The sequence below is a fragment of the Sinohyriopsis cumingii genome, chromosome 4, assembly GCF_028554795.1.
Source record: "Sinohyriopsis cumingii isolate HCF-2022 chromosome 4, ASM2855479v2, whole genome shotgun sequence".
NCBI lineage: Eukaryota > Metazoa > Mollusca > Bivalvia > Unionida > Unionidae > Sinohyriopsis > Sinohyriopsis cumingii.
The window spans coordinates 28841250-28869089 of NC_142964.1; the positions used below are offsets into that span (position 1 = coordinate 28841250).

A 27840-nucleotide genomic window follows, 5' to 3' on the forward strand; every position below is an offset into this window, starting at 1 on the left:
ATAAAACTCTTAAATTGATAGCTTTTTCAACATCAATCATTGATAATGAGATCTAGTAAATTTATTAAACAACTATGCTCAGCGAACGGCAACAAAGATATATTTTGTAACTAAATAGGTCAACTGACTGGCTTTCAAAAAATAAAATGCGCATGTCAACAGTTTCTTATATGATAATCTTTATTGCAAATAAAGCGTCAAGTAGAAAAGTGATATTTGGTTGATTCAAGAAGTAAAGACAATGTACAGTAACAGTTTCTCATAAGTATACAAAATTTAAAGCTCATACCTCTAACATTAAAATCATAGTCATTTTCATGAAGTTCTTTCATTGTTCTGTTGAGAAAGAGTTGTAACATTTAGTGTCCACACAACTGTCTACTCTACTGGCAGTGTCCCATTTTCAAGGAATTGTGCAAAAATTCAATAAGGCATGAAAACTGGTACAAATGTAGATTAGACTATAAACAAGTTTTCAGACAGGGTCCCTTGTAAAAATCAACCTCTCTGCATGCACAAAGCAAGTTTGAACCTTTTGTTATACACACTTTTATACAACATTAACCGAGATTATAAGTTTGGAAAGTAGTAATCACTGCACACAAGATGTATTTAATTTTATTGTACACTCTGGAAATAATATTTTTCAATAATAAGTGTTTCAAAGGGTTTGTCTTTTCTGTTTGATAAAAGCAATGCAAATAACAGCTACCACAAACACAAGTATGATATTTGACATCCATTTTATACATTTTATAATATTTGATTTCAGTGAGTTGATCTATTTAACTGCAGAGATGAGTTTTTACAATGGCTAGTTAATAGCTGATTTTATTCCATGACTTTTCCTACTGAGCAGTGTTGGTTCTTTGGGGTAAAAAATAGTTAAAGGACACAAGATGTTTTTAGTAAATATTTTTTGATTTAGTTGTAAATTAATGTTCACGAAAGTTTTTAGAAATGTTGCAATAGCTTAAGTCTGGAACATCTCAAACAAGGCACACACACATGGCAAAAATTTAAATCTAAATAAAGACATGCTACATATGGATAATTACTATTTGATTTATCAACAATTTTTCTGTGTGTTCTCTGATATGAATATTTATAGAGACTGTCATTTCATGATGATGGTAAAATATGTTACTCTTGAGAACCTCAATGGAGACTAGCTTTTAGCTAGATGTGTAACACTTTTTAAATAATGGATTATTATTATTATTATTATTATTATTACTACTACTATTATTATTCAAAAATTAGCTCCAATAATAGATTTGAGAAAGCATGTGATATGTCAAAACCTTAAAAAGCATGTGATATGTCAAAACCTTAAAAAGCTATTGCAATGCCCTGCCAAATTTAAGAGAATTTGCAAAGATGAAGGTTATAGATATAAGTCTTGCAAAAGACCTCTGAAAAGTCAATGCTTTGTCAGCAAAACAGCAGGTATACAGGTTGTCTTACAAAAATGCACTGCTTACTGGCAAGACCAGTATCATTCTATTCAAGTATTAACACATTAACCCTTAGTGACAAGTTAACGTGGCAGGAGGTAGTAGCCTACTACCAAGCTCTGTAGCGTCATGGTCATGCATGATACACTAAAGTGGGTGGTATTATAGAAAGGTAAACAGATGTAGCTCTACAATGATACCAAATAATCTGGAATTTCTAGCTGCACTACGAAATTCAGAGAGAAAAACCTCATGTTTTTGGAGCTGATTTATTTCTACCCAAAATTGCCCGTGGTCGGGATCGGATTTTGTGTCCAGATTTTAGACTTTCTGGTCTCAGATCTAAGGCAACCTGGTATGAACTGCAAACAGACAGATGAACCTTTGCAAAAAGTAGGATAAGATGGGCATTTGGAAATATAACGGTTCCGTTTAGAAAAAAAAAAATCCAACTTTTACCCTTCTGCTTATGCACGAGCCTAATAGCCAATGAAAAACGATGTTTCAAACACAACTAGGCAAGTTTACTGAAAGATCAACTGGGATTTGGTGTTTAAGGATCTATTCAGAAATAGCTTTCAAAATGCGTTTCCTATTTGAATATCAAGTGAAAATGGCAAAAACCTTCGGGGGTTAATGTGTTAAAGATGGCTAAATGATAATCTAACAAATGCGGATTGGCATATTCGTCCAGAAATAGACAAGATGTTACAATTTACAGCCCATGTAGTCCAAGACTACATTTGTATGATTTGTGCAGAACTTGCAGGTTCTGATGGCTGCATAACAGAAGATCACAAATTATGCTCATATTTTGCATGACAAACAACTTGCGCAAACTCAAGTGCTGGGTTATGGTGGTCCAGGAAGGAAAATATATCAAAAGAATGAGGTTTAACAATAGAAAGAGATGGATTTAGACAATACACTGGAAGCAAGGTCTTTAATAAATGACATTAAAGTATCCAAATAAGAGTAAATTTTCTGTTCTGGACATTTACTCTTGAATTATAACATTTCTGTTTGATATTTGCTATAGTGCTTGGATTATCGTAACTCTGTTCCTTGGACAATATGCAATCCTTGTCAAAAACAGAAAGATAACTCTTTTATCTGAGAAGCATCCAGACATTGAATCAGAATTTAAGAAAGTTAAGTTTACTTCACAAAAGATGATGTGATCCTTCTGTTATGGCACTTGATCATGTTCTGGAACAGAAAGTGTTGTGAGGATAACAAATTGGATATATTGTCAGTCTCCACATACTTTTTGCTAATACATGGATGGCAAGGCCAGAGACAGCATGGGATGTCAGAGATTTTACAGATGAACATGCCAAGAAACCTGGCATGTGTGAAAACCGTCATATTTGTCTTTTGAGGACTTTGGGTATTCTTTCATGGCTGAGGGCTGTGAGATTATTCCAGCTGCATTAATGACTGTTAATGATGAACTGATGTTGAGAGTGTTATGATGATTAAGAAATGAGGGAAATATTTGTTTACAGATTTTCTACATGAAAACTACATGCAGATATATATATATATATATATATATATATATATATATATATATATATATATATATATATATATATATATATATAAATGAATCTCTGTCAAGCACAAAATTTCCTTTTTTTTTATCTAGCTTGTAGTCATGGGGGCAATTGCAAAATTTTCTCGTTAAAAGGTGATTGCACACTCTTTTGGAGGCTTTATTTTAACTACCCTTTATGCAGTGGTCACATGGACAAATTTATTTTGCCCCCCCCCCTTTAGATATAGAAACAAAGTCTGATCTACTCTTGGCTCCAGAAATATCATTCATGGTACTTGATAAAATCCTTAGGTGTCTGGCACTAGTTCTTGATGGAGCAGCCACTGTGCAAATGCTTAAATCTGAAAATGCAAGAATGTTTCAGGGATATCGAGAAAGAATCTCTACATCCAACCTGAAAATCAGCCCCAAACTGTGAACTGCATAGGTGTTTTGTTTGACTGATACCTTCCAACAAGTCTGAAAATTTGTGCCAGAATACCACATAGCAGTGGCAAGTGGCATTGTGTGTTTGACAATTTCAAACTAGAGTCCCTTGAGGGAATGTTACTTTTCTATCCAAAACAATTTCCATGAATTCACATCAAAACCATTTCATCTTTTTTAACTGTTTAAGCGTTGAAACCATCTCTGTTATTCTTGAGTGATATTTCAAAGTAGTTATGGTGGCAGCCATGCCAGATGTATGATCATCACCTCTTCTCTTATTAGAGCAAATATTTGATTTTGAAGCAGTACAAGAAAACATTGTGATGCAACAATCACAATTGTACTGCTTACTTAAAGCAGTCAATACAATTATTTAATCCAACAATTAAATAAATCAAAAATGTACTGTCAAAGCAGTCTATGTACTTTAAAATTGTTTCAATGTAGTTCAGCATACTGCTTAAGCTAGTACTTAATCAATTTCCACAGCTGATTAGAAAATAATGGAACAGCTTAAACAAATACTCTTAGTTATTAATTATCAAATCTGAGGAACAAAATGGAAATAGGGTTCTGCAAAATACAAGAGGGTAGTAATACTCAAGGCAAAAAAAAATATTGAGTACTGCTGAAGCAAGTACTGAAATAAATTTCTAGAATTACCAAACAGGACCAATTACTTACCCGAACACCAGGTAGGGTAAAGAGGAAGAATATAGATCACCACTAGATGAACATGGTAAATAACATCAGCAACATTATCAATAGAGCTAAAATCACAACAACAAAATGCAAAGACAAAGTGGATAAACACTCAACTAATACAGAAAATTAGATTAATTTGCTGAAAATGTATTTGATTAAGTAAACGAACACTATTTTCCAAGAGCAAACTGAGCATGTGTTAGTATCACAAACATTTGAGGAAATGATGAAGAGTAAGTATCCTGTAGGAACAAACGACATGGTTGTCAGACTGGCTTGGGTTCTAGATTTCTAGAACATTCCATATCAGAATTATGAACTTGGTAAAATGGAATTAGTGTCTTGAAGGTAAGCAACACAAGTGTCCTGGAAGGTAACCAACACATGTGTCCTGGAAGGTAAACAACACAAGTGTCCTGGAAGGTAACCAACACATGTGTCCTGGAAGGTAAGCAACACAAGTGTCCTGGAAGGTAAGCAACACAAGTGTCCTGGAAGGCAAGCAACACAAGTGTCCTGGAAGGTAAGCAACACATGTGTCCTGGAAGGTAAGCAACACAAGTGTCCTGGAAGGTAAGCAACACAACTCTGACAGATAGGTAATATATTACTGTTATTAAAATTAAGATTTTCAAATTGGCTGGCATGGTATGTTGCTATGGAAAAACATGAACTGTCTCTTAATGAAAGGAACAATGAATTCCCTGACCCTCTTCTTAACCATATGGCTGAGGCAGTTAAAAGAGATAAAAACAGATTTGGTGGTTCTTGCTGATGCTCTGGAAAGCATGTAGGAGAGGTAAACCTTTTGAATACATACTAGTCCTTAAATTACCATATCAAATGAAATGTTTGTTTCTTCCAGCAGGATTTGTTTTGAAAAAGCCAGTTAGTTTTTTTATTATGCAAAATACTCAAAAACATGCTCTAGACTGAACCCTGCAAAGGTGACATTGATCAACCACTGCATAATAGATTCAATGGACAGTCTACTAATTCAATCAGCACTTAGGTGTGAATCATTACATTACTATGTGATTTCAAAAGTGCTTGCCCAACTGAGTAGGGCATCTCCAATTAGAATGTACTCCATTTTTCTGAGGCATCAGCTATGTACCCTGTATAAAACTGTTTGAATGTACACAACAGAAGCAGACAAAAAACATATAGGAACTTGCTCAGGCACATGTGGTGAAAATAGCTGATCATTTTAAAGTGGAGGGGGGGGGACCAGCATACCAGGAAAAAGTTGGCACATACATTAATTGCAAATGAAAAGCACCTTCATAACTGAAATAAGAATCAAACAGAGAAATCAGGCAAGCAAAGTAATAGCTCATCACACTTCATTTTAATTGTTTTAAAACATGATTAATTTGAGGAAACATATTAACAAATTTGAGGGTTACTGATAAGGGGTTTTCTGAAAAGAAATTATATCTTATGTTTTCCTGTTGCTCCAAATATATAACAATCAAACACACATTTTATTGGTTCGGACAACTTGCACTAATAATTTTTATAAACACAATTTTCTTATACTTTTTTTCATCAGTTAGACAAATGTGTATAAAGCTTTGAGCAATCATGGCATCATGTTTTGTATATTGGCTTCTTATGAAATCTGTCTCAACAGACCCATGATTACAGTCCTTACAAATGGGAACAGCATAAAACGGACACTTTCAAGACTGCAATAAGTTCCTACTTGCTCATTCAGGTCCTTCCATTAGATTTAAAACTGGAGGGTGAGTTGCCAAAGTAGGCAAGGGTAAGGGATTGGGGGCCCTACCCCAATGGAGATACAGCAGCTGGGTGTAAAGTTAAAGTAAATTACCTGGCTCCTGGCTGACCTGTCACTTCACATATCATCTCAAATGTATCAGGAAATGTTAAATTATACAGGTGAAAAGCCCAAACCAAAGCAATAACTTCTGTCCCCCAAATCCTGTGTTTGTAATTGCACTGGACAAAGTTTCCAAAATAAAATATGCTTTAAATTAAACTAAACTTTGGGTAAAATTCAAAGCAGAAATTTCTGATATAATTCATCTAAAAGTTCCTTTCTATTTCTCATATTTCAGACCAAGTTTTGGGAACATTTACCATGTTATAGTTATGTGGTTTAAAACCCTTTAGTCAGCATATACTCTTGTTGTTATGATATCAGACACCAACAAGAAATAACTTCAGTTTTTAAATTAGTGTTTTTTTAATTGTTAAGTGTAGAATATGACCCATAATTAGACTGTTTAGAAATTTAATGGCAGAACTTCTTTTTAGTAACTAAAATGAGCCTGAAATATGACAGCAGCATGGGAACTCAATAAATCTAGTTAATCTAGTTTAAAATAAACGCTGAAATTATTTCTTCATTCTCAAAAGAGTTCATAAATTTATCGTGAACTGTGCCAGTAAAAACATTTTTTTTTATATAAAAGTCAATATCTATCACTATACATTATTCTAAACAGAATAGGATGAAACCTTATTCAGATTTTTTCCTTTTTGAAGGTTGAAATATCATCCAAGTTTGAGGGGAAGAGAGTTGGTTCTGTCACATTGTTTTACACAAATCATAATCAGCAGACAATCTAATCATTTCAAAGACTGGACTGAGAAAAAAAAATGTAGTCTACAACAGAATCACTAAAACAACTGTTGATAAATTTTATTTCACAGAACCGAATTAGTTGTCAACATCATTAGTGTAATACTAGCTGTGATTGTCGTAATGGGAATAATCAAAGAAACACTTTCCAAATAGCGATGAAAAGAATGTAAAAACAGAAACTCGTGCAACTACATTACTACATGTATCTTGGAATGAGAATGCCATGCAAGCTTCTTAATATTTAACTAAAATAAATCTTCTAATAACTTCTCTACTTCTTGCACCTGCACTAAAACAGACACTTGTCTTGCGCACAAATATCTGCTATTCACTATCTCAGACTCCTACAGCATTTCAAACATTAATGTTTGAAACACAAAAGTTTTTAAAATAAAGTCAACCTCAGATGTTGAGACTTTCAGAGCTAAGTCACTGTTCCTGAATTTCATTTGGAATGAAAACTGAAACTCATCTTTGGTAGTAAGCAGTCTGTACATGAGCAAGTCATGAATGCAGTGGGTAAACAGGACTAAACTGAAAAGAGTGTACATGAGAATGATAAGCTACAGTTGGCGTTTGTTTTGTTATTTTACAAAAAGTCGCATCTTTCACTGATTGCATTTTTAGTTTGACTTGCGACTAGTTGGCAAATTTGTACAAAATTGCTCCCATTCCTAAATAGCTGTTCCCAAATAATCTCCTGTGTACAAAAACATCTTTCTATTTTGGATGGCTGGTACCTTGTGTCTACTGTTACTATATTTTTAATTGTAAATCTTGAAGCCATTAGAGCATGTTATGGAATAATTTATACAACTGAGTAAAATATAACAAAATCACATACAGAAGCAGAACCACACAATGGATAACTTATATTGCACATATTAGCCCATTGTTCATATGCTGTAGTTTTCAGCTGTGAAACTGAAAGCAAATGTATACACAGCCCCTTTTCATTTGTTTGTGGCATAATGAACCATGAACTGACATGATTAATGAAACAAAACAGAACATCATACCCAGCTGATAATTTATTATTTGTGACATAACATGAGATGCATTTATCTGTTCATTATTTCTCAGTGTTCATTTCTAAAGATTTTTTAAGAATGTTACAACAAAATACAATTGGCCATAGGTAAATAGATTCCTCATGAAATAAGCTTTCCGACAATACAATTTCAACATGCTGAGAAAAAAAATACACTAACAAAAGTGGCATGAGAAAACTCATTTTACATGAGACTAAACAATGAACCTGTATAACACAGGCAAGAAAATTTCAAAATGGAAGATATATTTTTTATTGTTGCTAGTTTGTTGCATGTTTCTGATAAGACTTTGTACACATGCTAAATCTGATCTTGTGCTATTTATATTTAATTTGTATTGTATGCTCTTTTTCCATAACCAAGGACAGAGTTTTAGTGTGTACCTGATTTTTGTCTTGTTTGTAAATATAAATAGTTTGTTTTCCTGAAGTTCAGACCTAGCCCTGATTATGACCTAAGAAGGTTCTGAAAGCAAACTTGTTACAGTTTGGTGTCATTTTCCATTAAGATGGTTGAGTTGTTTTAGAAAATGCTATTGCAACATAGGACAATGGGGATTTATAAATAAGTCCTTATTCCTATCATAAGATCAGTCTGTGGAGTAACTTACTGTCGTTTTCAGATATAATTCTAGAGAATTATTTAAACCATTCACAGGAATTATTAAAGTGCTCATGGACTGGAATTATTGTGAATTCATTCAAAGACATTCTGGATTATATCACTGTGGTGCATCAAGACTGCTGGTGCATCAGCACGTTCAAGATTCAAATTCATTTTGGAACACTAAACTGTTGGACTTATCCTAGCCAAATTGTGTTGACATGGATTATTCTGTGAGCAATTAGACGCTGTTCAGAAAGGATTAAAGACATTAATAGATTATGGCTCTAATTACTAAGCAGTTCAAGTGACATAAATGAGGTCCATTTGCCTTCAGAATTAAAAGTTTTTTTTTTAGATATCCAAGTGTGCATTATTTCCCAATGCTTACGTACCAAAATCTAAACAACTCAAATATCACACAAAATTCAATAACTTATGGAAACAGGAATTTCATTGGCTGGAATCAAGTTTATTGGGACATGAATAAGCATTCTGCCATTCCTGTGAAGACAATTTTAAGAACTTCACAAATTTGACCCAGATAATACCAGTCTTGTGTAGTTCTGTCTATCAGTGACAGATCTGAATGCAGACACTCAAAGGACATTTTCTATTCTGAGTAAATTTAAAGCAGACTCTAGAGGAAACCTAGATACAGTATCAATACATCATCTCCTGAGTGTTGAGATCAACCTTGATGATGGCTTCCACAAATATAATCCAGATAATAATCTACTAAGAGAGGCTAAACATTCTTGTGCTACATACAAGGACAGTATGAAATGTGACAAGTTACTGTCAAAGGAATGATGTAAAGAGATAATGTACATCATACATGTATAAAGAAAAAAGATCTGCACAGTAGTTGTCATTTTTATCCATTTGCATGCTAAAACTAGGGAAGTGTGTGTATGTGATTTGGATTTAAAATGTAGCTTGAAAATTTGTTCAGTCATGTCGCTATGATGTCTGTAGTGTTGCAATTAATAGTGATGTTTAGACCTAGGGCATCATACCACAGAAATGTAGCATCATGTCCCACCCAGTCACATTATCCAGACACAAAGTCGACCAGTCCTAACACTAACCTCTTAATGCTGAGCACCTAGCGAGGCAGCTGTTAGTACCATTTTTAGAAGTCTTTGGTATGACTCAACCTGGGTTCGAACCTGCGACATGCTGCATCTGAGGCAGATGCTATAGCCACTAGGGTAGATGAAAATCCTCCTGATTTGAAACTTACTCCTGACCACATTTTCCAAATCTCTTTATATGTTCTAATCTGACCTCTCTGTTTTGTCACATGTATCTCAGTTTGTTGTCAAGTATGGCAATAACCTGGGAAGAAGGTGTAATACTCCCATCACCTTGGTAACAGTGAAAAATTTCAAAAGTGGAACAACTTTTAGGACTTGAAAAATATTATATTATGCAAAAAGATTGTGTTTCCCCATGACAAACAAAAATCAAGTTTAACTTACTATATATGACTGGGTGAGTTCATCTAAGATACATAAAGATTTATTAACTATTTCTGAAGAGCAAAAAGTAATGTTTATAAATATGAATGTTTATGAATTCTATCATGAAAACAAAAAATTAAAAAACTTTAAACCTGCAGTAGAAAAGCATCCTTCCAATATCCTTCTCAGTCATTTATTCATTTCTGGACTCCCACCCATCAGATATTAGAACAAACTAATAACTTTTTTTCTCATGAATGAATTTTGATATTTAGAATGTACAATTTCAATAATTTGCCTACAGCAAATAACAGCTGCAGATTTTAAAACTGCAGAACAAGTCGGATTTCTAATTCATTAATACACAGCACCACCAAGACATGATAGAATCAACTGACATCTCCCAGACAATTCATCATCTGGTATGGAGTTTATATTTGTGAGAATGTATCATTTGTGTTTGTCCTTTCCTATGACAGTATCAAAGAAATGACATTGTCTAAATCTATGATGATGTCTGAAGTGCTGAGTTCTAGCTTTATGTCATCAGTCTCCATGGTGGTAAATTTAATCAATAGCATTTAGGTTCTCAAATCTTTGGGACCAGGGCTGAATGGGACAAATCCAACACTTCATGCAGTGACAAAATGACAGGCCAATTGTGAGGAAAACGTGCTTATCATGATTGAGAGTAATTTTAACAACTGATCCAGCTAGGCTTTGAATATATGTATTAAAATTGCCTTTGTCAGTGCAAAGAATCAAAGACCTTGGAGACTGTTAGATATAAAGATGCTAAACGTGTATATTAAGATGTCTATATGGATTGATTTATTTAGCTCAAAAGAAATGTTGCACACAGTAAAAGGTATAGGAAACATTAACGTGTTTTGACAATATCACAGATATTTGAATGTTTTCTTGGTCTGTTGTAAGACAGTCTTGTTTGAAACATTAAATTCTGAAAAGAATCATTTATAAGGATGTATCTTGTCTAAAATGCAAAAGATTTTTTGAATAAAAAAGAAAATTGCAACCATCTGAAGCAGTTTAATGTATGTATCTCATATTTCTAATTATCTTTTCAAAACAAACTATTCTACTGAAATGGTCAACATGAGGTCAAACTTGGCCTGAGATTGCTCTCATGGCTGGCATCTGACAAATAATCAAATGCAAGAAGTTGGCCAAAAGATCTGAGTCGGCAGGATGTTTTCTGCAGAAATGTCTTCAAATGCAAGAAGCTGGCCAAAAGATCTGAGTCAGCAGGATGTTTTCTGTAGAAATTTCTTCAAATGCTGCTGACTGCGTATGCTATGGAAAAAACACTATGCCAAGGTTCTCTATTTCTAGAATCTTGGTCCATTTTTCATTGCATATCAACATCATTTACACAAAACTGAAAGGCTAACTGCCAGGATGCTTTCTTTTAGGTCAGGTCACTTTTTGTTCAAGTTGGTCAGGTTATGTTAAGCATTTATTTTTAGATACAGTTGCTTATATGCTTTTCTACTTTTAGCAATGGTGACCATATTTAATGGCAGTTTGACATTTGTATTAATATGAAAGGTCTTTAACTGATGGACACTCCATGCTGCATTTGTGCATCATGAGGTAGGTTGTACCCTACTTCTGAACTCTGTAATGTCAACATCGTTTATGATGCAGCCAAGCAGGTGGTATTACAGAAAAGGAGAAAGATGAAGTTCTGCAGTAACACCAAATAATGTAGACACTCAACATGCATTTAAAAATACAGCAGAAAAAACATAGTTTTTGAGACCCAAAATGGCCAGTTTTGAGACAGGAGTAGGTATCCAGATTTTAGACTCTTTGACCTTAGATCTAAAAGACACATGGACTCTCTGCCAAGGTTTGCTGAAATTGGTAAAGTAGACTTTTAGAATTTTTTTTATTCAAAAAAGTGTTGACAGGTGCAGGGCCATACTATCAGCTGACTTGGCCTTAAGCTAGGTAAGTAAACAAAATATTGTGGAACACGAGTGTCTAAAAACCAGATGATTTCTTATTTAACACATTATGTAGAATCAATACTTTAATCCCAACCAAGGGGTCCCGAGTGGCTGAGTGGTCAAAAGCGCTCTACGTTAAGGATCACTGCCATCTCACCTCTGTCTGCGGCAGTTGAAGTCTCGGATCCAGCCAATGTGGGTATGTGAGAAAGCTTGCCAGTAGCTTCTCGTGGGTCGGTGGTTCTTTCTGGGGTTTTCCCGGATTCTTCCTCCACCATTAATACTGGCCGCCATGTATAGCCTATCGTGTGCTGAAAAATGGCGTTAAACACCACAATAACAACAACAACAAATCCCAGCCACCAAACAACAAAACAATACATTAGCTATGCATTTCACATAAAAGTTTTTATTTGCAATAAAAACCGCTTTTGACATGTTTTATCATCAAATGTATTTTTCTCTAAGTACCCAAAAAATGATTTGACACTCCATCATCTTAGGTAGTGCTGAGATTTTCCTCTGCTGTGTGCACAAAGTGAACTATTATTACTTCTCATCTTGTTGTACTCAGTGGGGGGTGGGGGAATCTATGCAAATCTGTCCAATCATACATCACCTCAAATACAGCAACAAAGTACAACCACAACAAAGTAGGTGAATCAGTTTATAATTTTTTTTACCCATCATGCCTCATTGAAAACTCTTGGAATCTACCTAACTGGCTATGGTTAAAATCTGACTAAAAGAGATGAAAGCTGTCTTGCAAAGGTCAGTTGGACGTAGCCAGTAGCTCATCTTTCAAAACCTAGTGAGGAAAAATATATATCTTTTTTGTCTTATATATATATATATATATATATATATATATATATATATATATATATATATATATATATATATATATATATATATATATATGTGTGTGTGTGTGTGTGTGTGCTTGTGTAAAGTGTGGCTCTTATCTTGTTATTAAATGTAAATACATGCACTTCTCTGTAACATGAGTTGGAAGTTTTATGGATTTTTAAAACAAATTAAGAAACCTCAGTCCTATCTCAAAGGATGAACATTGGCAAAATGGAAGCCATAACTTAGTAAAATGAATGGAAAAATATGAAAATTCATATTAGGTAGGCATTCTTAATAATCCCATAGTAAATTTTGCTTAATCCAACACAGTCCCTTCAACAATTATCAAACTAAACTAAACTTGTGCTTGCTAGTATATAAATCAAAGATTGTAAAATGTATTTGTATTTAACTTGACTGATGCAAAAGGCTACCTTGTCATGTTATAATTGTGGACATTACTTCAGATCTTCTTAAACAGCAAAAGTAGAATAGAAATGTATCCAAAAAGACATGAATGCCTTCACTAATACATGGTATATCTAAAGACATCTTGGTTCTAGATCCAGTGTCAAATTTCTAAGTCAAACAGGGCATTATTTAATGAATCCTGCAAACGTGCAATACAAAGCTCCAAATTAAAATTTAGATTTAATCAATGAAGTCATTTTAATTATTTTGTAGAAACTCTAACATAGTCTGATGCAAATAAGTGATTTAATCCATGAAGTCCTTCAAAGTTATTTTGGATAAACATAATTTAAGTAAACCAAGGGTTGCAACTCTGTTAACTTTGACATAAATATATCAAATCAAACTTTACCTGTATGACTACAATAGACAATCTCATACTAAATGTGGTTTCAAGGCATGAAGTTCAACAAAAGTTACTAAGCAGAAAAATAAATCATTATGCAATGGCTATCTTCTAAGTAATTCATGTCCCATACAATTTTTGGTTTCAATCAACCAAGTCCTTAGAAAATGTGTTGGCATGAAATGAAATTCAGGATGTTTGGGATATGACATTTCTGAATGGAAAATCACAAACATGATATGCTTCTTCTATAAGATATAGCAGGAGCCAAACATCGAATACTGTGACATACATGGAGAGTTACCAAATTTTTGTAAAATCACCAAATTTCACTTTGTCTTTTTGATCCTTCCTCTAACTGCCAGAATATTCCCCCAATATATGACAGTAAATTTCATCTCAAATATTTAATAACATGCACTTTGAGTTATATACTTACAAGGTAGTTGCTCCCCAATATCATATTTTGACCAAAATTCTGGTAAGGCATTGACCATCCTGCTCAAGTTCTAAAGCAGAAAGTACTTCAAGTCACAATTCCCGCTTGTCCATTGTGCATGTTACATCTCCCTAAGGAACTGTAGTCTGGGGAAAAACAACTAGCAACTGATTGACTCCAGGCCTACTGTTAGCCCAGTTTCAGCAGCTTCCCAAATGAGATTGGCCCTGAGGACACAGTTCACTAAACCTACCTTCTAGCCTGACAGACAATCACACTCTTACAAGTCCCAGATCAATAAACAAACACAAACCAAGTAAGAGGACCCCCTCTATTGAGTTTGTGTGCTTTACCAGGACACCCAATAGAGTTCAACAAACAATACAAGTTTTATTACTAACTGTGCTCATCCCATGTCCAATAGATTTTCCCCAAGACAAGGATGTTTTCTTGTGAAGTAAATGTAGAATGTCTCTATTTCATGCATGCATATAGATTAAACAGCTGATTGGTAGATAATGACAATGATATAGTTGACATAATCAATACAATTTAATAATCATTGATAGCCATGTCATGAGAGATGTGGCATGTATATCACAACACATTTTACAACATAAGCATTAGACTGGCATTTATTTTGAACACAAGTATTTGTTTGACATGACTCTTGAAAAACCAAACCAAAATGTGCATGCATCTATAGTTTTCCTAACTACCTACTTGAGGTTTAGCAGTTCATCAATACTATAATTTTCTGCAATGATATACTGCATTAAAATCTGTTCTACTGCTGCAATATTCCAACATACATATTACAATGCAAGTGTGACAAAACATCGATGAAGCAGCACTTGACAGAGATACATCATGACATACATGAATAAATTAATGTTGAGAAAAGAAAGAGAAATGAAGAAGTTTATTTCTCTTTAGTAATAAATATTAAAGATTTTGGAATTGTACTTTTGTGTACTATAACTTATTGATAAACATTAGTTAAAAGTAATGGCTATCCTAGCTATCGAAAGAAACCATTAGTCTCGGTGATGCAATGTCAGGTTTTTTTTCATATAAGGTCATGCAAAATGATAAATGAGTCACATGTTAAACACTTCTATTTTTTAAAATAAGAAATTCATGCATGAAAAATAGTTTTCAAAATTTGGTGTGTATTGCAATATATATTTATGCACCATTATGATATGCATCATATTATGACCAAATAGGCATTGCAGTCCCACTACCTACCCATAAATGCAACTTCCTTTTTTCTATCTCAAATTAAGAATTAAGCTGCCTAGCATACATAATTTGTGTGGCTTTCACAAATACAGTCTAACCCACTTTATCAAGTTCAGTTTATCCTACTCACATTAATATGGGATCTTGTATTAGAATGTTTGTTTTCTGAAAGTTGTTTGATTAGATCCATTTGTCCAATGAGGAGTCAAATTTATCTAACATTTCCAATAGCAACACTCTGATGTAAGGCTGGAATGAACATGTTTGCAAATACTGTTTCCACTTTTGTCTGCTGAATCTTGCATAAATTAGACATATTTGCATTTAAAAAATTTGATACAAACCTGAAAAGAAAAATATGGCCATTGATTAATCCAGTATTTTACTTTACAAGATATGCACATTTCAAGCATTTAAGAAAAAGAATTGTCTCTGATACAGTCTTAAAACAAACAAAATATTATTTAAGCTAGTTTTAACATGTTGTTCTGACACTGGGTCATATATTAAATAAGGGACAACAATTTCAGTGATAATGTAGAAAGCTATCAGAAATGCTGCCTGTATAATAAAAGATAAGAGAGGTGGCAACAGACAAAAGAGGTTCTGTGCCAGTCTTGATTTTTCAAAATACATAAGGACAATGTTTTGCTGTCAAAGCAAGAGAGGGTATTTATAGGCAATGCATGTTGCCTGATCCCTATTAAATATATATATTGAAAAGTAATTAAATAAAAGCATCTAGCGAAAAGTGAAAAAGAAGAAAAGAAAGCCAAAGAATATATTTAATTTCTGGTAGGGGATGTCAGCAATTTCATTTAAACTTTATTCATTAAGTGCTAGTTCATGTCCTGACTAACTATCTATAGCATTTTCTTTGGCCCTTTTGACACTTCAGTGGAATTTATGGGCCCTCTTTAGGATGTACTGCCTATGTTTTTAAAATTATTTACTGTAAATCAAATATTACAAATATATCATCATTAATTTCACCAGTTATCTTCCCTTTGCTTCTAAATACACAGTGCTTGCATTTGGATCATACCAGATGATATTTTATCACTTTTACCAAAGCATTCTGGGTGAAAAGGCCTGGCATTCTTAAAGCATTTGTTACTATTAACTCATTTAGAACTCTATCAAAGCCAGAGGTAATTTTGATCAATTAGAAGCTCACCACATGGCTGGAATAACAAAATCAAGCATCTTCATGGCTTAGTGGGCTTGCCTAATATCCAGGACAAAACTTGTAACTGATAAAGTGATATAGCTACTTGTTTTTTGTGCACCTTTAATGATGCCTTGCCACTGTTTTGTATTTCTTAAAATTAATTTTACTGTCTAAAAGGCAAAATGTGAAAACACTGCATTTAATATAGCAATTATACCAATAAAATCCTGGCTGTTTTATTTCTTCTGCATATATTTTAAAAGTAGTTACATGCATTATCTGTACTGTCCAGTTAATAGTCTTGAATAATATATAGAAACAAGATTTCTTCTTGAAGACAAACTATATTGATACACTTTATTTGCTACCATATTTCTCTGAAAAAAAGTTTATCAAACAGACAATGGATTATATTTAGTAAATTAAAAGCAGGAGTGTACCCCCATTATGCCCTCAGTCTACTTGAGCAAAGTCAGAATAATGTCAGACTGTGCATGTCACATGATTCTTTAATGTCCCCTCTGGAGGATGATGAAAACCATATGTGTGCTGCCATCTGAGAAACACTGACAGAAGCTGAAGTGGGGAGATGGGGGGTAAATAGGGAGGATTTTTGATGGATATTCCCAAATCCAATTACTAGCAGGTCCTATCATATGCAGCCTTTGTATGCAGGCAATGATCTACAGCCAAAAAGTCATTATTGGACAGTTTGAAGTCTAAAGGATCTCTAGGCAGCACAACTTTGACACTAACTTGATTTGTATGCATGCATGTATGTATCAAGAATTTACAAAAGTTGAACAGGTTGACAAAAAATATAAAATGACAATCACATTAATCAATACCCACCCCCAAAAAAAATAACATCAGTATTTTATTATGCAGCTTGCATTGGGACACGGTATAGCCCAACAAGGTACATGTAATATACACACATACACACACACACACACATTCCATGGCCATACATAATCATAATACAGATATTGTGTTTGTAAAAGAAGGAAAAAATGGATTGGAGCTGATGAACTCACATAGTGATGTTTTATTTACAATTTGGAATATTTTACTCTTCAAGTGGGCTAGGATAGATAACAAATGAAGTTCCCTTGAGATACTATTTTGGTGGTTGTAATATCTGTTTCAGATTTAAGGGTTTGCACAACAACTGAAAACATGTATTTTAACTTCCAAAAGGATTTTAATAACAAATAAGTAAACAGGTGGATTACTATATTTCTTGTCCATTCTGACCACACATAAAAGCTATATGGATGCTGTCATCTGAGAAACATTTCACAGGCTGAAATGGAGGTGGGGGTAAATGGGAATAAGATATGAATGGACTCCAAATCAGATTAGCCAGAGGGTCCCCCCCCCCTCCATTACAGACAATGGTCACACATCTGAAAGTCACTACAGGTCAATAGGCAGAGATAATTATCTTCACCTCCTGGATTTCTCTTTGGTAATTGAAAACAGATAGAGCTGAGAGTCACTGTATGCATAAGATACAAAGGAAATGTGTGGGAGGATAGATTATGCTATGTACATTAAATATCATGAAAATTTAATTTTATTAAAATAATTCAATGCAGGTTAATTATTTTTCTTTTAAATGTGGTAAGGTATTGGGATATGGTAACAACTTAAAGAGGAGGATAAGGGAGATTGTTCCACAAGACTTCAAATATCTCTTTAGACTCATCTTTCTTTCAGTCTAATGAGATGTGTAAAAGAAGAGGGTGAATTAATAATAAAAATTTTATTTGTCATGATAGACCTTCCTTTAATGACAAATAAGATAATGAAAAGAAAATGGGGAAATATACAGGAATCTATAATGGCAGAACCTCAGTGATTATTCAACCTAAAAACAGTATTTTTTGGTCAACTTAAAAAACTCACAGCATGTTTAATTCAGACTGTGATACTCAACAAATTGAATGACTGACTTTTCTTATGCCCATCTTCCTAGCTACTGAATAGCAGGACATGCTTGTACCTTAAAGACAGGTGTTTTTGTACAGAAACCCCAATGGAAAATCTGCACATGAACACATGTCAATAACCAATGACCTCTTAAAGACTTTATAATACAATGACTTTGACGTACACAGAAAGAGAACAGACACTGGGATATAAAATACGTGCCCTCTGGCCTCATTCGAAAATATTTCTATAAGGATTTTCAACTGATGATTCCTCGGAGTGTCTTTTGTGGAAAAGTGGCTCATGTATACATATAAACTTTCGGGCATTGTTTTTCTGCATTTAAAATTTCCCTTATGAAATTTGTCACATTTCCTACAATTAATGCACCTCCAAAAATAATATAGTTGTAAAGCCAATTTTCATCACCTCATTTTCATTTTCATATGATGTACACATTATTTTAATTTGCATTCAAATGACAATGATCAATTATTGATGTATACTAGAATCCTTCAATTTCAACACAAATTTGTCATAATTAAGTTTTATTTCAAACATTTTCTCTGAATTTCTATTTTTATTTTTAATGGGGTGGGGTGGGGTGGGGATTGGTGCCACGTTGATCTATTATATGAATTTCCTAAATATGAAAATATGAAACTGTTCATAATAACATTTAATGGACATAACCAATTTTTCTTGCAAAATTTTTAATAGACTTGAAAGTGCACATCTTTTATATTTGACAAATCACTAAGCAATGTTTCATTTTACCTTTCTTTTTCATACCTGTCTTAAGTCCATAATTCATTAAAAATAATTATATAAAAATATAAAACTACTTCTTAAAAATGCAATGTCAATAACTGTTAAACTTTTTATGCAGCAGTAAACATTGGACATTCAAAGGTGTTTCTATTTTGATTGGCAGTTACTACCTGGAGAAAAGTTTTAAAAACTAATATCCCTGTTCAAATATAAAGATAAAAAAATGTTAAAATATTTTGGAAATATTTGTTTAAATACATACAATGTACAAATTTATCCAAACTGAGTGGAAATGTTTTGCTTATTTCAATGTAAAATTATAAAAATTAAAGAAGAGTGAATCTTACAGCTCCACTGTTTAGAGAGGTGGCCATTTTGTCCCCTACAGTGTTGCCACATAAAACTTCTTTAGTGAATTTTCTGACAGACATAAACCATGTTTACATTTTGCTAACATTTCAGATACCAACATTGCATATTTCACCGTCACCTTTTAATTACTTCATTAATGCTGAACACCTAAAAACTTTTTTTTTATAAGAACAAAGGACTGACTGTTGATGCCATCTTAGATGTGGCTTAGCTTGGGTCACAGCCAGCAGTAGCAGCTACTGTTTGACCTCTAACCTCAAAACATCAAATTCTCAAACTTCAGCCATCAAAGTTTGTAAAGTTTGTACAATATTATCTAGTTACTCAAACAATTTCAATACATGACCTTGTGTGACAGATTGTATAGAAAACATCTGACAACGTTAGAAAAAGTATATGACAAAATATTGGACTCACCTCAAGCGGCTTCATGTCATATGTTCTGAATGGGCATTCCAGGCAATATGCGGAGTTGTCTGACTTCTATTAGTGCTACTGATGTTAGTAGTCACACTCTCACAAAACTGAAGGTAGACTTTGGTAAACACTGGAGCAGGCAGCACAGAAAAGTAGATTGTCAGCAGATGATGTCAGCTTTAAGCCCAAATCACATGCAACTGGAGACTGATGTGGGGGAGACAGAGCATGGGGGGAGTAAATGAGGGGGCCCTGCTCATTGAGACAGCTGGCTAACTGACAGCAGTAGGACCTGTGGAGGGGGCCCTGTAGTTGGTGGCAACAGTAGGATAGATAGGATGAGGATGCTGGTGATGCTGGTGATGAAGCTCTTAGCTGCCACTCTTCCAGAAGGCAGGAAATCATGTATACCAAACAGTTGCCAAATTTAGCATCAGCTGGAACGCTTCAAAGACACCATCTTAAGTTCACAGCACACCAGGGGATACTGGAGGATGAGCCTCTCCTTGGTTGTCTTCCCACTGTCAGAGATAGGAGCATAAGACAAGTCAGTCATTTAATAACCTGGGCCTGTATCTACTTACTTACTGGGGAGAGATAAAGGGGGACACAGGAAGGGAGGGGAGTGTGTTTATCTAGAATGCCTGGAGACCTGAAACAGGAGCCAAATTCATTATCTATGTGCACCAAGTATGTGTGCCCTCTCACATGACACTCCTTACCTTGCCTGACACTGTTTACTTCTTCTCTTTTACGTTTTATTTGCTATTTTCAAAACCTAATGAAAACTTTCTTTTGAGAAAAAAATTCTTATCAACAAACATATGCAACAGATTGTAACACAATCAAGTTTGTCAATCAGTGATGTAAATCTATCATGTTTAAGAAGTTATAATAACAAAACATTTATAAGGAAAGTTTTCTTCGAAACTTGATTTTTTAAAAATATATACATTATTTAACCAGACAGAAACACATGCTTTAAAAATGAAGAGACAAAAGTGGAAAACTACATTATATTTATCCACATTCTCTGATAACATTTATACATATTTTATGACTATATATCGAAGTTTTATTTTGGGCTCTTTTCAACCCACCCACCAGTATATTAGGTATGATATTAAGAGTGTGGTTTTAGGGTCAAAGTACAATGACAGACCAGAAGACCACTCCAGTGGCCTAAGTGGTTAGTGTTCACATGTGTGGGAGGTGGTGGGTTCAAGCCTCAGCCAAGTCATACCAAAGATGGTACTAACAGCTGCCTTGCTTTGCACTCAGCATTTAGAGGTTAGTATTAGGACTGATCAGCCTGGCATCAGGATATGTGACTGGGTGGGACATGTCTGCAGTATGATGCCCCAGTGTTAGACATTACGATAAACTGACACACTGCAGACATCATAGCAATATGACTAAAAAGTTTTTAAAGCTACATTTAAAAAGAAATTACAAAAAAAGACCCCAAGTTTTATAATGGAAGTAATTTTTGTGAATCTTAATCCACTCTGTGATGGGTTTTATCATCAAATGAAAGATATTTCTGAAGTGAAATAAACAAAGTTAAAATACTTGCTCCCCACAAAAAACAGTCAATTTTATATAAGTTTGTATCAAATTCAGTTTTAGTTGTTACATATCACCTGTATTTTCAAAACTTAAGTATGGATCTATAAAAAAATTATGTAAATACCAAGCCTGCCAAAGACATTGCCAAATGAATACTGCTAAATCCTCCATTTCACTCTTGAGTTTCAATTCCAATATAAACATGCTGAACAAATAGTGTCATAGAAGAATAATGGTGACTAAGATCAAAAAGTACAGTATCTATATGTTAATTAAATATCTCAAATACTTTTCTCTCATTTCATGTCACAGTGTTTCTAATGAAACATACAAATTACAACATTGTTTTCGGAGACAATTTCAATTTTAAAAGCATAGTATTAAAATATCTATTTAAAATAAATGTTATAGTAAGCTCTCAACTAACATGACGGTGAAATAAAAAAGAAATTTCATACAAAATGAAGAGTTAGCTTAAGCTAGTTAGACCAATGGAGTAAGAAGAAAGAGTTTGACTAGAATAGTAATTAGATTTTTTGTTTGTCACTACAAACCAAAAACTCCGAACCCAAAATTTTGAAAAACTGTTATAAATGCATAATAATCTTATTAGGTCATCTACATGTGTATACAAATGTGTCTACAGGAACAGTTTTTGCTTAATCATGCAGGCAAGTTTTATTGCCAAAAAAGTCCAAAACATTTTTTAAAATGTGAAAATTTTTGAAATGGCTTGAAAATCAGATCGTCTTCATGATTAAATATGAAAGTTCATTAGTCCTTCCTTTATCATAATCAGGCTAATAACATTTTTTTATAACTAAAGTCCAGATCCAAAGAGAAAAAAATATGCATAACAAAAAAACTGAAAAACAATTGTTGTAATGGCTAAAAATTTAAAAGCAATACATATGAGCATAGATAAACCTTTAAAATTTCATTGCATACCCCGGCTGGACTTAGCTTAATCATACTATAAATAAGTTGAAAAAGTTTATAAATCTGAAATGAATTCCAAAGTTGTTGCAACAGTTCTGAAACTAATATATCACCTACATATGGATGCAAATATATCTACCAAATTTCATTTGCCTACAATGTGTGGTTTTTGTGCAAACTTGTTATAAAGTTTTTCAGGCTTGATGTCGGACAAAACCAAATTAAAATGACTCTCACTACACAGAGACAGAATGTTCACCTTCCTCCAGGTACAAATAAACATTTCAGGTTTATATGACAGTATTTACATGAAGCATTGGTATTGTGACATAGATGACATCTGGAATTGTGTAATCAAAATGTAAGGGTATAGCAGAAATCAGCTCAACCAACTAATCAATTATAAATTATTTCATTATATCCTTCCTACCAAGATGATCCTATTATGCATGTGTCATCAGTGTAATGGGTTGGCACCAAGCAATGTTTTCTGTCTTGCTAAACAAGTACTTTTAGGAGAACAAAGAATTAACTATGTACAATATTAGTTCTGAAAAAAAAACAAGAAAATGCATCAATAATTTACATAAAAATTAAATTTACTAAAAAAATAAGTATTATTTGCAAAAAATGTACATTATATTCTAGCATATGATATTTGTTATAAGTATGTTATTTCTTTTAGTTACTAGCTGTCAAAATAATTAACACTAGCAAGTTAAAATTTTCCCCATGACGAGTCCCCTGGAATGTACACCTTATGGTGATGGCCCAGCCTGTGTGTAAGCAAGCACCATTTGGCAGTTTAAACTTATTGGCACTTAGGTGGAACACAAGACTCTACTTAATGGCAGATGCCTCCTTTATCTCCCCCAAACTATCTACATCTCCTGTGCATCCCTATTTCCAGTGATCAGTGCTCTTCAAAGCTCCAGGGAAGAGCACACTCCAGTGTATTTGTTATTATAAATGCCACTACCTAGATGCTGCTGCTGCTATACCTCAAAGACCTGTCCTAAATAACACTCGTCTTCTGGTGCCAGTTATCTTGTCTTCAGATGCAGAACAGCTATGTTCAGGACCAATATAAGTAAGCTGTCCCTGGTTAGTTTTATCTGGGAAATGAGAGGGGAAATTGGAGGATTTTCTATAGATTTCTTAATTGTCTTTTTTAGTGTGTAAAATTATGGAGGATCAAAAGTTCATGAAAATAGATATAAATGATAAATTCTGTACACATTCTGCATATTTCATTTTCAGGTTTATATTAAATTTTGTATCTGATAAGAAATATGCATTTGCCATGGAGTAAAGTACTAGTATCACCCCAAATCTCATGTACTAAATCTGCAAAGTTTTCTGAAATGAAATAGTTTTCATCAAAGATTTATTGGGTTTGTTAGCATATTTTGGGTAAAAATGAGTTAACAATATATGCCAACATAGCACTAGATCTATCAGCATGCAAGTACATACGTTTGGAGTGCCCCCTTACCAACCCACCCTAAAATAGTCTAACAAAGCCTGTTCTTATATGTGACACAAACTCTTGTCATAATATAAATGATGCAGTCATGGAACATAAACTCTTGCAACGATTCAAATGCAGATCAAGTTTCATGAAGATATTTCCAACCATTCAGGAGATATTACCTGGACACAATTTGAAATATAAGCAGGGATAGCTCTTAAAATCCTGATGAGACAGACTCTAATTTTTGTTTTTACTGGACACACTGTCTAGTTGGGGTATAACAGTATGACAAGTTTCACGAAGATATTTCAATGGTTCCAGTATATCTAAGGTCTCAAACTCAAACAGGCCACATGAGGGCTGAGGGCATTTTTGATGGCCCAAGCGCCACACCACCTTTGTTATCTCTCATGCCACCTTGTGATGCCAATCATTTTGTGGGCCATAGGATTCGGTTTGTTGGGCAACATGCTTGAGACCCCTGCAATATATATTAAGTAATGGATGGAAAAGCTGAATATAGTATACCCCCCCCCAAAAAAAAATCATGCTTGGGAGGTGGTGTAAAATAATAATTATCAACAATAATGCCCACAAACAGTTATTCTTTTCATTTGGACTATGTATGATTCTTTAACCAAAAATATTTGTTCGACAAAAATTCATTATCACATAATTTTCATCACTTTATTTGCAATAAGGTGAAAAATAATATTTCCAAATCTTATACGTTGCAGTTAACCGAGATGAAATAATCTCTCCTTTACTTATATTTTATACTCCTTTATTCAAATTATTTTGGATTAATCTTAATACCCCAGGGAAAGGTCCAAAAAGATAGGTTTTATTTCAAAATATATTTTGTTAATATTCCAAACAGGTAGTTAACCTTATTCTGTCAAACCCTTATCTATTTTAACATCCAGCACATATCAGTACTTTATTCTGAGGCAATGAAACATCTCACACAAAGCTGATTCATGTAATGTGAGCTGCTATTTTCTCTCCATAGCACTTTGTGTACTGTGGATAATGTCAATAAGATAAGTAAATAGTTGTCAATAAATTTCATCTGGAGGACAAATCAAATCCTCTGGTGACTTATATCCCACCCCAACAATCCCTTGCATATTGAACTTCAAACCTGTCATAAAGAGCAATAAACACGCACCTGTCTGGGACTTAATGTGGCTCATTTTCCAAATACCTTTAAAATAGAAGGTGCAGTTACTCATTCAAATATACTTGCACAGTAAATAGGAACTACTCTATCATCTGATTAAACCTCTACTATATTCAATTAAAATTTCACCCATAAACAGATGTCAGACTATCCATACAAATAGGTCAGAAATGAAAATATATATGCAATTTTAAATAAAGGTGTCACTGCTTCTGTTTATTGACCCTGATTGGACACTTCCTGCTTGTCTGAAGTGTTGCAGTTGATTGGGCATCTTAAAGGATTATATATGGTGGCCATGTGTGAAGTTAGACAGGCATCTTATAGGATTATATATGGTAGCCATGTGTGAAATTAGATGGGCATCTTATAGGATTATGTATGGTAGCCATGTGTGAAGTTCTTAAGCTAAATACCATAAAATAATTGTGTTCCTGTCCAGAGGCCCAAAATAATTTTTTTTCCATGATAATAATATAAGCAAACTTCCACAATTCAGTGATTAAATTAGTGCCTGATAACATCACCTGGCACAAGTATTTTGGACAGATATAACAGTTATTGTTACTGTTGCTTGTTCAGGTCTGTATAACCATTTATTCAAAATTAAATTACATGGAAAACATTTGAGACCCATTGTAACTTCCACGTTTTTGAAGGTATCTCATGTACCTATACTATCCATAAATTAAAACAAGAACAAAAAAGCTGTCAGTTTACAGGACAAATATGTCATCTACTTTTAATTAAACTAATGAATTTTACTTTTGGTTTTGTTACAAACATTGTAATTTTGCTAATAAAGATAGCGCTTTTTTAATACAAATATTGTTATTTTTCTATTGAAGACAGTTTTTTTAATACAATATAATAAAGTTTCTCACTCCAAAGAACATGAGTAAAGTTTAGGCGAGATGTACATCAATTTTACTGCATAAAAATTAAAACAAACATTTAATAAAACATTAATTTTATTTGGACAGTTAAATGCATTCAGCAGATTAAATAAGTTGAAGTTTAAGGCAAGTGGCAGAGGTAGGTTGTTAGATTATCTCTGCCCCGTGATTCTATCTACACTTGTACAATAGGACATGGATTCGTCCAAGTTTCCTCTGACCTTTCCAGCTCATCTTCAACAGCCAAGGTTCTGATATCTTAATCTATCTACACCTTGGCAGACTGATCAGATATTTCAGTGCTTTGGGTCTGTGAATTTCACTGGATGTGGCAGCAAGCCACTGCATTGAATCAAAATCAAGTTGTTCAAATTTGAACACTGTTTGTACATGATTTACAAGGGGAGTATACAAACAGAATGGACTCATAAAATTTTCCACTGCTGATCCATGTTTGCACAAATACATCCATTCCCATAAATACACCTGTAATGGCTTCTCTCTGATATTTAGTCATACTTTTGATGTTAAATTTATGAATTATCTCTTACATCCACCATTTTCGGCCAGCGTACAATACGCCCTAGTTACATGCTTATGGTAAATTGGCATTACATACAAAGGGAGGTAACTCACAACATCCAATAGATGTCGCTAGGACAAAGCACTGAAATATCTGATTGATCTGCCATGGTATAGATAGGTTAACATACTGGAGACTTGGCTAGCAAAGATGTTTCCAACCCTGTGTTACATACTTGCATAGTACCCTACCTTCCACCAATACACCTGTCCAAATACGGGTGGTGGGGGTGGTGGTGGAAAAACCTAAGACTCACTAATAACTGCTTCTCTTGCTACCACTCATTCAAGTGATTCAAAGAGGCTGCACAAATGCCATAAAATATATAAATATGTATATATTTACCTCTGTCCTAAATATCATAGCCTGCCTGTTGATCCGTCTGTGTCATATAATACATGTGTGGTTCAATGTGAACATATACCTTCTACTGGGAGAAGTAAACTAAGAGTCTCAGGAATGCAGTGAGAGTGTATTTACATGCTTATTCCATCACTCAGCATCCCAATGTCACAGTTTGTGGTGTCTTCATGTATCTCACTTCCAGAGACAATCATCACTGTGGTATAGAGTTAGTATGTGTAATTGGACAAAACACATCACCTCTCTCATTCTATTGATCTCAAGACTTTTGCTGACAGAGACCACCATGCCATTGGCACTGGACCCCAACCTAATTTCCCACAGGGGACTGACTTCAAACACTGCCACAGAAAAGCAACTGTAAAACACAATTTGGTCAATTATCAATTATTAACCTGGCCAAAGTAAAACTGCAAAACTACAGGTAATGAAATTAGTTTAAATTATTCATAATACCAAGGAGTAGTTAAAAATCAAAGACTGCAAATGTTAGATCTATCTGTGGATGACAGTCCCATTATTTGTCCTGCTTAATTAATTTCACATGGAAATCCCTCTTTTTTATATGTATATCATGTACAAATTACACAAAATGACATTTTCATTATATTTACTGGGGAAGAGAATGATATTACTTGGTGACTAATGGGTGTAATAAATGGGCAATTTAGTTTTGTAATCACCTTTCTGGTCTGTACACTGTAGGGTTATATCCAGGACCACTTAATATACCATAGCAAATGTATGTACAATTTTGCTGCAGTAAAACATTTATTTCATTCACAATTTGAATCAACCAAAACAAAAGTTATTATGTACCATTTTGAATAAAATTACCTTCACCTGTAAAGGAAAAAAACTTCCACAAGCCAAATAAAACACATTTTTTAAACTGACAAATATCAAAATAATAAAATAATAGAAACATACAATTTTTAATAGGATTTTAAATAT

General features: G+C 33.8%; 1 protein-coding gene across 1 annotated transcript in view; it reads right to left on the minus strand.

Moving 5' to 3' along the window:
• Window positions 1–20563, minus strand: part of LOC149800865 (zinc finger protein basonuclin-2-like) — a 93016-nt gene extending 72453 nt beyond the window's left edge. Inside the window, exon 1 of the mRNA XM_089954880.1 lies at window positions 19880–20563. Within this exon, the coding sequence (XP_089811006.1) occupies window positions 19880–19894 (15 nt within the window). The 5' untranslated portion in view covers window positions 19895–20563. The remainder of the gene's footprint in view (window positions 1–19879) is intronic.
• Between the last annotated feature and the right edge of the window lie 7277 nt (window positions 20564–27840).